Source organism: Schistocerca nitens, chromosome 8, assembly GCF_023898315.1.
Source record: "Schistocerca nitens isolate TAMUIC-IGC-003100 chromosome 8, iqSchNite1.1, whole genome shotgun sequence".
NCBI classification, from domain to species: Eukaryota; Metazoa; Arthropoda; class Insecta; order Orthoptera; family Acrididae; genus Schistocerca; species Schistocerca nitens.
In genome coordinates, this window is record NC_064621.1 from 514,567,225 (window position 1) to 514,584,496 (window position 17,272).

Below are 17,272 nucleotides of genomic sequence, written 5' to 3' on the forward strand. Positions count from 1 at the left end.
GTCTGTTGCAAATTCGTTCTTACTATCAGTTTATCACACGACTGTGTTCGCATAGTGCCATCAACGAAGGAAAGATTAAATACAAAACCTGTAATTAGATAACTCTTAGGTGCTGCTTCGAAGTCCATAGCAGAATAATATTAATCACCAGTGTGTGTCTTAGCTACGGTTCTTTAATTATCAGTTTGCATGTCTGTGGGTGATATTTGCCACAGTCCAGTACGGTGTACGGCATGTTACTAGCAGTAGCATTACAAATATTATTCATTTTTCAAGTCAAAATACAGCTGCATCCCGTCTCCCACTGCACCACATCCTGTGCTACTCTCAGACTTGCAGCGTTCTGTTGTGTAGAAATGCGGCAGTTATGTTGCAGCGCTATTGATCTGCAGGCGGCAATAAATCTTGAGAAGTCTGATTCAATTACGTACGATAGCTTGGAATGACATACATCTAAGCAGCCAGAAAACACCAATAAGTACGCTGCATATAGGTTGTTTCTCTTCACACCTGTCGTTTGGCAGGCGCTTGAGACATAACATCACCCTTCACGGTTCAAACGTGATTGAAATTTGTTAAAGATATCTGATTATTTTTCAAACAGTTTTTATTTTTCTCTGTAGTGTATGATATTTTCCTGGAATACCTTTCGAGACGTTCATAACATACATAAAATATGTGTGTTGAGGATTCTCGTATATAGTGATCACTTTCAATTCAGTTAGCTTATAAGGTCATAGAGTTGTCCGAAAAAAGGGTAAAAAAGAAGAGCAAAATGTAATTTTATTATTTTTATTTATAGTTTCTTCTTATGTACAACATTATTTACAACATTTCTCGTCGTCGGAGGTGAGTGCCATTTCCGGCTTGTGAGACATTAAATATCAGAACAATAATTCGACGACAAATAATTTAAACGAGTAGTGTAATTCATATTATTGAACTAAAAAACCTAAGCAAAAACTGTGAAAGTTCTACAGTAGTTTGTTTATGAACAGTCAGAGTTTGTGTTTTCATTTTAAGTATTTAGATAATTATAGTCAAACAACATAATTGTACATTATCTGGATACACATGCTCGGTATGTTTCATTCCCAAGCGTGGAACGTCCTCATTGCATACAGTAGATAAGAGACAAGCAAAGAAAATATTAAAATTTTGGTGCCCTGAAAAGCTTTGCCTCATTTGTAATTGCTGTTTACGAGATGCAGAATCGGCGTCTTCTTCGTTTCATTTCGTTTCTGGTGGTTCCCCTCTACAGATAAAAGGCAAAACTTTTCAGACGCACGTCCCGGTGTTTTCCTGAGAGACCTATGTTTTGTTGAGGGGGCTACTCTAGCGGGCCACAAAAGAGGGAGACGGTGGCCCGCGAGGGCGCCCCGCCGGCTGGACTAGGTGAGCGGCCGCCGTGGCGACGGCGCTAGTCGGCGTACATGAAGATGCCGACGATGAGGCCGTACAGCCCCAGCACCTCGGCGAAGATGAGGATGAGCACCATGCCGATGAAGAGCCTGGGCTGCTGCGCCGTGCCGCGCACCCCGGCGTCACCGACGATGCCCACGGCGAAGCCGGCGCCCAGCCCGCTGAAGCCCACCGACAGCCCGGCGCCCAGGTGCTTGAAGCCCCTGCAACAGCCCACACCCGCGCCTGTCACGTACAGCGGCCTCGCACAAAGGGTTACCGCATCGCCAGTGCTCTACTGTGCTTCATATGCCGCATCATGTAGGCGGCTTGTGCTGAGAAAGGTGTGCAGACAGACACACAGAAACAGAGGGGGAAAGAAACGGAGAGAGGGAGAGAGAGAGAGAGAGACAAAGAAATGGAGAGAGAGAGAGAGGGGAAACAAACATACACACACACACACAGAGAGAGAGAGAGAGAGAGAGAGAGAGACAAAGAAATGGAGAGAGAGAGAGAGAGAGGGAGGGAAGGAGGGAGGAAGAGAGAGAGACACACAAACACACACACACACACAGAGAGAGAGAGAGAGAGAGAGAGAGAGAGAGACAAAGAAATGGAGAGAGAGAGAGAGGAAACACACACACACAGAGAGAGAAGAGACAAATAAATGGAGAGAGAGAGAAAGAACTGGAGAGAGAGAGAAAGGGTGGGAGGGAAGGAGGAAGAGAGAGAGAGACACACACACACAGAGAGAGAGAGAGAGAGAGAGAGACAAAGAAATGGAGAGAGAGAGAGAGAAAGAGAGAGAGAGAGAGAGAGGGAGGGAGGGAGGGAGGGAAGGAGGGAGGAAGAGAGAGAGACACACAAACACACACACACACGCAAACACAGAGAGAGAGAGAGACAAAGAAATGGAGAGAGAGTGAGAGACAAAGAAATGGAGAGAGAGAGAGAGAGAGAGACAAAGAAATGGAGTGAGAGAGACAAAGAAATGGAGAGAGAGAGAGAGAGAGGGAGGGAGGGAGGGAAGGAGGGAGGAAGAGAGAGAGACACACACACAACACACATACACACTCACACACACACACACACACACACACACACACACACACACACACACAGACACAGAGAGAGAGAGAGAGACAAAGAAATGGAGAGAGAGAGAGAGAGGAAACACACATACACACACACACACACACACACAGAGAGAGAGAGAGAGAGACAAAGAAATGGAGAGAGAGAGAAAGAAATGGAGAGAGAGAGAGAGAGAGAGAGAGAGAGAGAGAGAGGGCGGGAGGGAAGGAGGAAGAGAGAGAGACACACAAACACACACACACACACACACACACACACACACAGGGAGAGAGAGAGAGACAAAGAAATGGAGAGAGAGAGAGGAAACACACATACACACACACACAGAGAGAGAGAGAGAGGAAACACACATACACACACACAGAGAGAGAGAGAGAGACAAAGAAATGGAGAGAGAGAGACAAAGAAATGGAGAGAGAGAGAGAGAGAGAGAGACGTGGAAGGAGACAGAGAGGCACACAGTGAGAGAGAGAATCGGAAGTTGGCCAGAAGCTTCAGACTTTTCTGAGACACTTACCCTGATTGAGATTTTTTTTTTCAAAAAAGCACTTTAGTTTTGTACACTTTTATTTTTGAAAGAAATGAAGATGAAACAACTCAAAAGTTATAACGCCTAAGATGAGACCAGATGACGAGTGAGATGCTTAAAATTAGAGGAAAGAAACGTAAAGAGACTCTCCTCATTCTATTAAATAAATGTCTCGAGGAAGGTAAAATTCCAGAGTGGCGAAAAAATGCATGAGTGATTCTCATCTTCAAAAAATGTGACAAGTTGAACATCGGCAATTACAGACCTACAGTCGTTTATCTATCATTCATAAGCTGTTAATAAAAATCATTACGAACAGCCTGAGTCGTAAATTTGACATTTATTAGCCAGTCGAACAGGGGGGATTTCAGTACAACTCACTACATTCCAGCAGTACGCAGAATGAAAGAGAAACGGACGGAGTATAATGTCCCACTTCAATAGGCCTTCATAGACAACATGTGTTCGACACTACCCAAACTTGGGCAATAATGATGGCGATGAGAACAGATGACACTGACCAGAGACATAGAGATACATATAACACAATGCCACTCTACATGTGAAAATAAAGCAGGACTGGATCATCAGAAAGGTTCCCGTGGGCAAAGATGTCAGACAAGGAGACACAGTATCACTTAAGTTATTCACCTTGACTCTACAGGATGTTTTAGTGTCTGTACTGGTGACGGAATGGTATCAACACAAATGGAAAATATCTCGTCCATTCTCTTTAAAAGAGATACAAACTAACTGTCAACAATCATCCTAGAACTGATACATGCTTCCCAAGCTCTAGGCTTCTAAATCAGCCTTCAAAAGAGCAAAGTCATGAGACCCGTCAGTATTATAGTTTCCATTAAAAACTATTGTTTGAAAGTAGTTAATGAACATATTTATCTGGGACATAAGATCCAACTTACAAAAGACAACCAGATAGCAGAGATCACCTGGCGAATTGATCTCACTCAGATGTCATTCGGGAAAATTGGGTACTGTGCCAACCGACTTTCCCCATAAATTTAAAGGACAAGGCTTACGACGTATTCATTCTGCCAATAATAACATGTGGGTTTGGAACGATGACTCAGTAAGCTTCGCACATCGTCTGCAGGCCTGCCTAATGACAAAAAAGAGAGCAACGCTTGCAAGGAGTCAGAGAGACAGGATCAATAATGATGAGAAGGAGAAGAATGGGGGGTCTATGGCGTTGTCGACCGAATGGTGAGACTCAAGTGGGATGGGCAGGACACGTGGCTATGGACAATTTCAAATGGAATAATTCACTGATGCAGTGGCATCCGAGGGAATCAAAGAGAAGTGTCGGACATCGTCTGGCGGGGTGGAGAGACGTCATCCACCACCGCCCTGCAAAGGTCGGCTGAGAAATCTTTCGCAGAGGCCTCTCTTTAGGAACGGACATCTAGAAGCTCGAGAAGAAGAATATTTAATAAAACAGTCACGAAGACACCTGAGTTTCATGTGCTTGAATGTTAACTAAATAGTCTTCTTCTTCTTTTTATTAGACAAGAAATAATGAGTTGATGAGTTAGTTTGTACTTTTTATTTCTAATAATCTTCTTTATAAACACTTTATGATAGCAGTCACTAAATGCGTTAATGTATGAGATATTACCAGTCGCTAAGAACCTTAATGAATTTAATTCAAGACATTCTGGGAAAGCGCTATAGGCTGTACATATGACACTCCTTTATTTCATTGGAGCACAACCGGTTTCGACCCTCTTGCTCGTTATCAGTTGCCTGAGTATAGAAAATTATGCATAAATACAAAAATTCGTTTTAACTATTGTGTACGAAAAGATACAAATCCACCAAATTACTCACAGAATATGGAAATTTGCCATGCAAATTACCAAATTTGTTCCGTATAGTCACATATTTCAACAACTGGCTCCGTCAAATAACTTTAATCTAAAATTGTAAAGAATATGGAACTACAACCCATAGAAATGCACAACGTAATTAGTATCATGGTTTGTATGTGGCTCTTGCGTGAAAACTGACGAAGTTCACATCTATAAGAAAAAAGAACGAGAAACTTGCGAAATTCTTACCAGCTTCCTATCCAATAATATGCACGGATGGATCAAAACGCGCTACTGGTACTCTGTCTAGGAAGACATGGAACGATTAAAATTGGTCCCTGAAATGCTGATGACAGCAGAATTTACAGGCGCTGAAGTGCGTTTCTCAACACGTTGATGAATACAAGGATTCTCGGTAACACTGCAAGTACTGAGACATCACGTCAAACAATGCCATAAGACGCCCTGGTGTATAACAAAATTCAGCGTATGGTGTACTTGCAGGAGAGGAACACCGAAGTTATTTATGTATGCATAAAAGATCATTGTGGCCCTTACGGAAATGCAATTGCTTGAAATTTAACGAAAGAAATGATTACCACGGGGCAGTCAGGAACACCGTAACAGCCCATATTCGCATTTCGTACTTCAGTTCAAGGAAGCGTTAACAAGCAACCGGAAGTGAATGAAATAAATCAGGAAACGCGCGGTTCAAATTGCAGGAGAACATCGTAATAATGAAGTAAACGCACATACACCGCTCGTATATAAAACGAATAGTCATGAAAACTTTACGTAACAGTGGCACGCTTAAAATTCAATCATGGACGCTTTAAACATTATCTGCACCGAAACAGGAGAGTGGACTTTCCATTTTGTAAGTGCGAATAACTAGATGACATAAACCTTAACCTCACTGTAGTCACCTGTTGGCGATGGAAGCACACTACGGAACAGCGGACATCCTACTTCGTCAGTTGCTAAAGTTGGGATACAGAGGACCTCAGAGCATCGCAACGCTTCTGTATGTCGCCGATGTCGGGTCATTCAAACCACTATCGAATTTCCTTGTTGTATTGTGAGAAGATGTGACATTGTATGGCTCAATGGGTTTGGTTTAATACACTACTGACCATTAAAATTGCTACATCACAAAGATGACGTGCTACAGACGCGAAATTTAACCGACGGGAAGAAGATGCTGTGATATGCAAATGATTAGCTTTTCAGAGCATTCACATAACGTTGGCGCCGGTGGCGACACTTGCAACGTGCTGACATGAGGAAAGTTTCCAATCGATTTCTCATACACAAACAGCAGTTGACCGGCGTTGCCTGGTGAAACGTTCTCGTGATGTCTCCTGTAAGAAGGAGAAATGCGTACCATCACGTTTCCGACTTTGATAAAGGTCGGATTGTAGCCTGTCGCGATTGCGGTTTATCGTATCGCGGCATTGCTGCTCACGTTGGTCGAGATCCAATGACTGTTAGTAGAATATGGAATCGGTGGGTTCAGGAGGGTAATACGGAACGCCGTGCTGGATCCCAACGGCCTCATATCACTAGCAGTCGAGATGACAGGCACCTTATCCGCATGGCTGTAACGCTAAGCCATTTCTCGATCCCTGAGTCAACAGATGGGGACGTTTGCAAGACAACAACCATCTCCACGAACAGTTCGACGACGTTTGCGGCAGCGTGGACTATCAGCTCGGAGACCGTGGCTGCGGTTACCCTTGACGCTGTATCACAGACAGGAGCGCCTGCGATCGTGTACTCAACGACGAACCCTGGTGCACGAATGGCAAAACATTTTTTCGGATGAATCCAGGTTTTGTTTACAGCATCATGATGGTCGCATCCGTGTTTGGCGACATCGCGGTGAACGCACATTGGAAGCGTGTATTCGTCATCGCCATACTGGCGTATCACCCGGCGTGATGGTATGGGGTGCCATTGGTTACACGTCTCTGTCACCTCTTGTTCGCATTGACAGCACTTTGAACAGTGGAAGTTACGTTTCAGATGTGTTACGACCCGTGGTTCTACCCTTCATTCGATCCCTGTGAAACCCTACATTTAAGCAGGATAATGCACGACCGCATGTTGCAGGTGCTGTACGGGTCTTTCTGGATATAGAAAATGTTCTACTGCTGCCCTGGCCAGCACATTCTCACCAACTGAAAACGTCTGGTCAATGGTGGCCGAGCTACTGCCTCGTCACAATACGCCAGTCACTACTCTTGATGAACTGTGATATCGTGTTGAAACTGCATGGTCAGCTGTACCTGTACACGGCGTCCAAGCTCTGTTTGACTCAGTGCCCAGGCGTATCGAGGCCGTTATTACTGCCAGAGGTGGTTGTTCTGGGTACTGATTTCTCAAGATCTATGCACCTAAATTGCGTGAAAATGTAATCACATGTCAGTTCTAGTATAATATATTTGTTCAATGAATACCTGTTTATCATCTACATTTCTTCTTGGTGTAGCAATTTTAATGGCCAGTAGTGTACGTTATGCTGTAAAGAATACTAATCGTGTAATATGTGGCATGGCTGTATAACTGTCAAAACAATGCCACTTATATAAACAATTCTCATGTTACACTTAATTAAGCAGTACGACCACAGAATCTGAATCTTTAAGACATCGTCATACATCATCAGGTCGTCGGTAGAGTTTGCTTTCATCGTTTGTGCGAAGAAATTTGTTCAACGGTTTCTACGCCGCAAGATGTCTCGTAATGCTCTCGCAGATAATAAGCTCTTGGACGTTACACCCTTTATCTCGTGCGATAAACAAAGCTCTGTGGACAACACAGATAATCGTTCTTCACACTTATCTCGGCTGCCACAGTTACAGTCTGCACCTGGCACATCGATACCCGTGGCAATTACCGAAAATCTTAAATTGTCAACATGACTCTGAGGATCATGACTCCGTTCGAATTTTTTATCATATTTAAAATTTTAGAGGCGAGTGACTTTTAAGATACGAAACTCAAATTCGGGAAACGCGTGGTGCAAATTACCGTCAGGCCACCTGATTCCTGTATCGCATAAGGCGATTGCTGCCATTGTCCCCGACTGAAATTCATGGATTATTTGTTTCTGTATCCTTGTTCAGTCCGTATTTAGTAATCTCAATACCGAATTAAGGGTAAAATCTCAGCTCCATTTTTCAAAAGTTAGAAATTCGAACGAAACACAAACTTCACTTCACACAGACTAAGGGTCGTGTATCTCTCTTTCTGAAAGAAAGGAAGTCGTTATAGAACATAATTTTTACAATTTATTTGGAAGATCAAACTGATTTGATGCTTTAAATCGTGAGTCATTGCGCTCCTCATTTATTAGTTTCTTTCATTTCTGTTCTGTTTTGAACCTGTACATTTCTAGATTCATCGTTGTCGTCTTTTTCCTTTATTTTGCAGCGAATTTGCTATCGTTCCATAATTAAAATACTTCACGGCGTGTTCACACTATTTTGAAGGATATAAGTATCTGATATTATAGTCAGTGCTGGGGTATAGCAATAATTTCGAGATTCACTTAGTGTTTGTTAACTCATTATTATTCTGATTATAAGTCATTTATTTTTCTTTTTTGCAGTCATATTTTAACGTAGCGCTGAAAGTTCTGTTTACTTTGTACTCCTGCCCAGAGAAAAAAGTACGCCACGAACTATTATGCCTTAAGTTTTTCGCCATACGCTCCCTCACACTTGCAGTACCAATTTATCTTACCCGTAGATGACTCTAATACATTCCTCTTAAGATGACAGTGATTTCAAGAGTTTCTGAATTTTCTAAGATAACTGCCGGTAGCATTGGCAACACCCAGGAATCCGTAAGAAACAACAGGCGCTTCTGTTGCTGCGCAAGGTAATCGAAGCAATATTTGCCACCTATAGCGAAATATAGCACTTCAGAATGTGACGAAACAAAGCTTGCTACTTAAGTGTTTTCTCTCTATCTCATTCCTTCCACTTCTCGATCCCAAGAATGACATTACGGAACATCATTTAGCAAAGGCCGTTACCGCTAGCGGTGTGCTGCTTCAACAGTCGTTTCGACTAAATATCTAGGTATATATGAAGGGCCGGCCGGTGTGGCCGTGCTGTTCTAGGCTCTTCAGTCTGGAACCGCGTGACCGCTACGGTCGTAGGTTCGAATCCTGCCTCGGGCATGGATGTATGTGATGTCCTTAGGTTAGTTAGGTTTAAGTAGTTCTAAGTTCTAGGCCACTGATGACCATAGATGTTAAGTCCCATGGTGCTCAGAGCCATTTGAACCATTTTTTATATATGAAGGTAGTATCTGTTACCGAAAGAACAGATGTCATTGATGACCTTGCAGCTTCTCTGGAATGAAATGATAATTAAATCGACATCCTAGCTGCAAACAGGCGTTGATATACATCATTGGGGACATGTTGAAAATGTGTGCCCCGAACCGGGACTCGAACGCGGGATCTCCTGCTTTCGGGAACAGATACTACCTTCATATATTGTTAAAATATGGCTACCCGCCCATTGACCTTCTTGTGCCAACACACACGCTATGCCCCAACTCGTACAGGACTTGGTAGATTAATCTGCCACGAGTATTGAGTGTGACGGGCAAACATATGCTAGGCGCACTACGAATGTAGTGGTGTGGACGTGTTGGGAATGTGGGTCTCACGGGGAGCGTGCAAGGGATAAGTCCCTGCAGGCGCACTATCCTCTGTGCCTTCGGTGGCTCCGATGGATAGAACGTCTGCCATGTAAGCAGGAGATCCCGGGTTCGAGACCCGGTCGGGGCACAAGTTTTCAACATGTCCCCTATGACGTATATCAACGCCTGTTTGCAGCTAGGGTGTCGATTTAATCATCATTTCATAAACATCTAGGTGTAACACTGCAAAGCGATATGAGCACGTAAGGTCCGCAGTAGGAAAGATGAGTAAGCGACTTCGCCTTATTGAGAGAATTCTATGAATGTGTAATTCATTTATAAAGAAGACTCCGTATAGAACACGTACGATCCATTCTTGAGAGCTGATAGAGTGTTTGGGATTCCTAACAGGTCAAATTAAAGCAAGGCACCGAAGTAATTCAAGGTATGCTATTAGATTTGTTACCGGTAGGTTCGATCAGCACGCGAGTGTTACTGAAAGGTTCCGTGAATTCATATGGGAATACCTGGAGGGGAGACGACGTTCTTTCGAGAACCACAGTGAAGAAAATTTAGAGAACCAGCGTTGGCGGCTGACTGCAGAACGATTGTATTGCCAGCAACGTATGTCTCGCGTAAAGACGGCGGAGACAAGATAACGGAAGTCATAGCTCGTACGGAAGCATTTAGTGCTTTTTCCCCATTTCATTAGCGAGTGGAACAGGAAGTGACATTAATACGCCGTATGGTGGCTTGCAGAGAATGTAAGTAGATTTAGGTATAGTTATGAGGAAAACAATTTTACAGCCATTCTAATCACTGCCGTCTGCTTCAGCTACTATGAACAAGCTGACAAAATGACTTCTGTACCGAAGCAAAACAATATAATACACAGTTGCCTGTAACGCGATCACAGTGGAGTTTGTCACTGTTTACAGTTCACGACTGTCTGTCGAAGATGGAGCAGTACCCGATACAAAAACTTAGAAGCATATTTCTGAGCTTCCCAAACAATTAAGTTCGCTACTTTTACTCTTCATATAATTACTAGTCTTGGAAACAAACGAATTAACCTCCTGACGTATTTTAGATATTTCCGCTCAGTAATGTCTTATGGAATAATTTTCTCTGGTAACTCATCACTTGGAAAGTAAGTAAAGGTTCCACAAAAGGGAGCAAAAATGGCTCTAAGCACTATGGGACTTAACATCTGAGGTCATTAGTCCCCTAGAACTTAGAACTACTTAAACCTAACTAATCTAAGGACATCACACACATCCATGCCCAAGGCAGGATTCGAACCTGCGACCGTAGCGGTCGCGCGGTTCCAGACTGAAGCGCATAGAACCGCTCGGCCACTCCGGCCGACAAAAGGGAGCAGTAAGAATAACATGTGGTGTTTACCCACGGACGTCATGTAGGTACATCCTCAAGGAGCTACGCATTTTGATTGTATCGTCACAGTACATATATTCGTTAATGAAATTCGTCATAAATAATCCATTACAATTTGAGAAGAAAAGTGAGACCCACACCTACAACACTTAAGGAGGGAGGATGACATTTATTACCCGTTATTATCGCTGTCACTGGCCGAGAAAGGAGTTCAGTATGCAGCAAAAAATATCTTCCCTCATATTTTGCCCAATAACATAAAATGTATGACAGTTAGGAAAGCAAATAAAAAAAATGTTTCTAAGTGTAGTTGCGTGAATCGGACTAAAAAAATAATGTGTTTATTAATGTTAACAAAATGGGTCTAACCACTATGGGACTTAACATCTGAGGTTATCGGTCCCCTAGACTTAACACTACTTAAACCTAACTTAACCTAAGGACGTCACACACGCCCATGCCAAAGGCAGGATTCGAACCTGCGACCGTAGCAGCAGCGCGGTTCCGAACTGAAGTGCCTAGAGCCGCTCGGCCACAGTGGCCGGCCCGATGTTAAAACTAATCATGCATACATAACGCGTAAACTGACTTCTTCCGCATCACTTCACCAAAAGAATCGTTCAAATGATCTATGGAACATGTAACTAACTAACTAACTCACATACATGTATTTAATGCATGGTGCGGAAGGATGCAGCGCCTCTAAACCGGATCGAATATATAGGCAAAACCTTTCCTGATTGGAAGAATATTACCGCTGTAGCTAGAAACTTCAAGGTACCGAATGCAGGTCAAGGTTCTAGTCAACGATTTTTTTGCACAGTAGAATATAACATGACGCTGGCCATACTAGAAGATTAATCAAAAGTAGCCCCTGTGATAAATGGCGTTGTGGACGACAAGATACTTTTTTTTTCGAAACCGGTGTTCAATGATGTGAGTGGACTGAGTTTAATGTTTGGAGTGAGACTGGCGATCGTAACTTTGAACAGTTCCTATGAGCTTAAGTTATTGATGTAGAGGGTAGTTTTTCTATTAAAAAGTTAATATTCATTTACAAGTATTGCTTTCTTACCTTAGGCCCTCAACTTAAAATCCCCAGCCATACACATATTTCTTACCTTCAAAGTTTGGCATACTTTCTACTTATGGAAAATGCCAAGTTGCGTAGGACGAAGGGCATTCTATAAGTAATGTCCCACATTTTTTTAGAAAGCTATTACTATACATACACAAACGTCCTTGTTGGTGCTTCACATTTGATGTTTGTTATGTGCACCGGTTAAGTTTCGAACCGTTCTGGCAGATGGCAGAGACGTTGTACAGGGTGAAAATGGCGTCTACATACACTCAAGTTATAAGAAGCGTGCTGTTATCGAATTCTTGTGTGCAGAAAAAGAAACTGTGGTGAATATCCATAAACTTTGGTTTGTGAGGCGCTCAACTGTGCGGTCCTCAGCGCCCGTACAAAGTCCCAATTTTTTCACAGTCCAATTTTTTACTCAGTCCAGTCTAGCCACTGACACGAATTATGATGATGATGATAATTAAATGATAAGGGCAATACAAACACCCAGTCCTCGGGCAGAGAAAATCCCCCACCTGGCTGGGAATCGAACCCGGTACCCCATGAGCCACAGGCAGCAGCACTAGCCACTAGACCCCGAGCTCCGGACGTGTATGGCGATGCTGCATCTGATAGGAGTACAGTTGGGCGATGGGTAAAGAAAGTTGCAGCCTCAGGAAATGCAGAAACAGGGCTCCATGGTCAGCCACGCTCGGGACGTCCTGTCACAGGCACTGCTCCAGACATGCTGAATCGTGTGGATGCTCGACAACTGGCTCTACACACTTTGAAGATGATGAGAGTGTCAGTCATGCAGTGACAACATGGCTACGCCTACAAGACAAGAGCTTTTACCAGCAGGGAATACGTGCTCTTCCACAACGTTGGCGTACGTCCATAGAACGTGATTAAGATTACGTAGAAAAATAAGATGTATGTTGTCACCAAATTCTGACTCTTAACAATAGGTATGTTCTGAGAAAAAAATGGGGCATTACTTATCGAACGACCCTCGGAGTTTGGGACACACCCCTCTTCAGTATCATCAAAGGGACCACAGTCTTTATGTTCACCAATCTCAGACTCTTTGAGACACTGTGGCCAGCTTTGAGATATAATTCCTCAGATTTATGACCAGTCTGCTGATTAGGAACAGCAGGCTACCAGCTCTATTGCTCTTGCGCGTTAAATAATGGTAAGGCCGGCCGAAGTGGCCGTGCGGTTCTAGGCGCTGCAGTCTGGAACCGCGAGACCGCTACGGTCGCAGGTTCGAATCCTGCCTCGGGCATGGATGTCTGTGATGTCCTTAGGTTAGTTAGGTTTAACTAGTTCTAAGTTCTAGGGGACTAATGACCTCAGCAGTTGAGTCCCATAGTGCTCAGAGCCATTTGAACCATTTTTAAATAATGGTAAACAATTCTTTATTCACCAGAAAGAAAATAAATTTGTACATCAGCAGTCTCGGTTGCATTACAGACAAGCTACTGAACAATAAAACTGGAGCAGAAACTAACCGACTGCATTAAAAGAAAGGAGAACTCACAAAATAAGTAGTAAATTTAAATCCCTGTCGAACAAGGAAGATCACTTTTAAGCCAGTAGTCGTTTCCTGCTCTTAGAGAGGGGAGGGCCATTGGTCCTTGAAAACATGACATGTAAGTCTTGTATGTTCAAGTGGTTAGATCGAATCAGTTTTGATAAAACACTAAGATCAAGCACTGGAGGATGATTCACGTATTGGTATCATACTGTTCCATCCCCAAAACTACCTGACCAAAAGTATTCGGACACCTACTATTGGATTTTAATGTGGCGTGTCCACCCTTCTTCATCTTTATGACGGCCTGAACTCTACTGGGGACACTGAATGTTGGCCGGCCGGTGTGGCCGAGCGGTTCCAGGCGCTTCAGTCTGGAACCGCGCTTCTGCTCCGGTCGCAGGTTCGAATCCTGCCTCGGCCATGGATGTGTGAGATGTCCTTAGGTTAGTTAGCTTTAAGTAGTTCTAAGTTCTAGGGGACTGATGACCGCAGATGTTAAGTCCCACAGTGCTCAGAGCCATTTTTGAACCACTGAATGTGGTGTCTGGATGTCTGTGGGGAAAGGCTTCCTCAAGAGTCGGAACTGGAGAGGGTAGTGAAGCTGTACACTGCGGGATGCAGCCATGTCAACGTTATAATTCATCCCAGAGGCGTTCCATTGGGTCTAGATGGAGACTCCAAGGAGACCAGTCCATTTCTAGAATGTTACTGTGGGCAAACCGTTACCTTACACACGTTGTTTTATGACGGGATGCACAGTCAAACAGATACGAACAATCATAGACCCCGAACTGTTCCTCCATTGCGCTCAGTACACGATGGCGTAATATGTTCGAATCCTTCCGCATTTAAAGTTTTCCTAAGCGTAATAAGAGGATGACACCCTAACCATAAAAAACAGCTCCCCACCGTAACACCACCTTCTCTGTACTTGACTTTTGGCACTACACACGATGGCAGGTAACTTCCTCCAGGCACTCGCCCAACTCAAATCCTTCCTTCGGCTTGCCACAGACAGATTCCAGCCATCCACTGTTCAGTGGCGTGACTCTGTACAAGACCTCAAGGATCTACTACACAATGTGCGGATCATGACGAGCTGCTCGGCCGTTGTACTTGATTCTTTTTAACTTCCTATGCATGGCCATTCTGTCTAGAGTGAATACCGACGGATACAAAACTGTAAGACAAGGAATAGTCGGGCACTGTATCAAATGGTACAGTGTGAAGGCGTCAAGTACGTGGCTGGACGAGCGTATTAAAAGCGGATCATTCCAGCATAGAGCGCAGCCAATGCACTCTCGTCTTGAGCCGTTTGGTAAGCTGTGAGGAGCTGTATCTCGCACCCGATACCGACGCAGCTGCTTGGTAGGCGATACGAATCACTGTCGGATACAAGAAAGGCATGCTTCATGCCGCTCGGTGCGACTAATTGCTCTGTATCGAAAGGAGCGGTTAACGACACATTTCGCATCAGCCCGACTAGTGACGATGGTCTGGTGTGATAAGGAATGTATGCCTGTTATCAGTTGCGCAATAGAGTTCTAAGAAAGAGACTACGCAGTACTTTCCAAGAAATAAGACCTCGTATTTGTCGTTACAGAGAAACTTCATTCTGCTATCTCTTACAAATTGATTCTTTAATACCCTAACATAAAGGAAGTGTTTCCATTTAGATTTCATTAACCTGACTTATTAAATCAGGACTTTTGTCCTTTCTTAATCTTCTGAAGACAATAGCCGTTATTTTCCATTAAATTTAAATACACTGACGGAAAAAAATCACAGCAGCAAGAACGAGTAGTGCATCATAAACTAAAGTTGGTAGGCGTGTTAGTACATCTGAAAGATGATGTCTACATCTACATATACATCTACATGGATACTCTGTAAATCACATTTAAGTGCCTGGCAGAGGGTTCATCGAACCACCTTCACAATTCTCTATTATTCCAATCCCGTATAGCGCGCGGTAAGAATGAACACCTATATCTTTCCGTACGAGCTCTGATTTCCTTATTTTATCGTGGTGATCGTTCCTCCCTATGTAGGTCGGTGTCAACAAAATATTTTCGCATTCGGAGGAGAAAGTTGGTGACTGGTATTTCGTTAGAAGATTCCGTCGCAACGAAAAAGCCTTTCTTTTAACGATTTCCAGCCCAAATCCTGTAACATTTCTGTGACACTCTCTCCCATATTTCGCGATAATACAAAACGTGCTGCATTTCTTTGAACTTTTTCGATGTATTCCGTCAGTGCTATTTGGTAAGGATCCCACACCGCGCAGCAGTATTCTAAAAGAGGACGGACAAGCGTAGTGTAGGCAGTCTCTTTAGTAGGTCTGTTACATTTTCTGCCAATAAAACTCAGCCTTTGGTTAGCCTTCCTCACAACATTTTCTATGTGTTCTTTCCAATTTAAATTGTTCGTAATTGTAATACGTAGGTATTTAGTTGAATTTACGGCTTTTAGATTAGACTGATTTATCGTGTAACCGAAGTTTAACGAGTTCCTTTTAGCACTCATGTGGATGACCTCACACTTTTCGTTAGTTAGGGTCAACTGCCACTTTTCGCACCATTCAGATATTTTTTTCTAAATCGTTTTGCAGTTTGTTTTGATCTTCTGATAACTTTATTAGTCGATAAACGACAGCGTCATCTGCAAACAACCGAAGACGGCTCCTCTGATTGTCTCCCAAATCGTTTATATAGATAAGGAACAGCAGAGGGCCTATAACACTACCTTGGAGAACGCCAGAAATCACTTCTGTTTTAGTCCATGACTTTCCATCAGTTACTACAAACTGTGACCTCTCTGACAGGAAATCGCAAATCCAGTCACGTAAATGTGTTTCGCGCCAGTCACATAAAACTGGCGCTAGTAGAGCCACTGTGAGGATGTAAATTAGGTTTGCCTTAAATACACGCTGTAAAGAAGCCATTATCAACAGCTCACTGAGTTTGGACGAGGTCGTGTAATAGGGCTACGAGAAGCTGGATGTTCGTTCTGAGATATTGCAGAAAGACTTGATGGATAATTGGTGGGAATGTAACCAGTGTACATGCTCGCTGGCAACAGTGATGACGAGAGTATACTGTCGCAAGAAGACCTGTCTCTGGGCGGCCACGTTTCACTACGTCCTGAGGCTCTGGCTCACCGTACTGCATCTGCAGCAGCAATTTGAGCAGCAGTTGGCACCACAGTGACAACAAAGCGGTTACTTCGAGGACAGCTCCGAGCCTGACGCTCTGAGCGTGCATTCCCCTGATCCCAAAGTACCGCCATATGCGACTTCGGTGGTGTCAAGCGGCAGCTCATTGGAGGGTAGGGAGGAAGTCTGTTGTTTTTCCTGAAGGAAGCTGGTCCTGTCTCGGTGCCAGTGGTGGCCGTGTGTTGGTTATCTGGAGGCCAGTTGAGGGCCTGCACCCAACCTGTCTGCATTCTAGACACACTGGACCTACACCTCGAGTTATGACCTGGCCTGCGACTTCGTATGACAGCATGAGCACTCTCGTGGTTACCCCATGCACCCTGACCGCAAATTTGTACGTGAATGTGGTGATTAGACCGAATGTGCTGCTACTCATGAACAGCATTCCAGGGGACAGGATGAGATTTTCACCCTGCAGCGGAGTGTGCGCTGATATGAAACTTCCTGGCAGATTAAAACTGTGTGCCGGGCCGAGACTCGACCTCGGGACCTTTGCCTTGAGCAGCAGCTGGTCCCATAGTGACAACAAAGCGGCTACTTCAAG

The 17,272-nt window shown here is 43.8% G+C and overlaps 1 protein-coding gene across 1 annotated transcript in view; it reads right to left on the reverse strand.

Annotated features, from left to right (window-relative positions):
- Positions 1 to 776: 776 nt before the first annotated feature.
- The window catches only part of LOC126198715 (V-type proton ATPase 16 kDa proteolipid subunit c-like), a 47,372-nt gene continuing 30,876 nt past the window's right edge, over positions 777 to 17,272 (reverse strand). Inside the window, exon 3 of the mRNA XM_049935234.1 lies at positions 777 to 1,625. Coding sequence (XP_049791191.1) covers positions 1,421 to 1,625 — 205 coding nt within the window. The 3' untranslated portion in view covers positions 777 to 1,420. The remainder of the gene's footprint in view (positions 1,626 to 17,272) is intronic.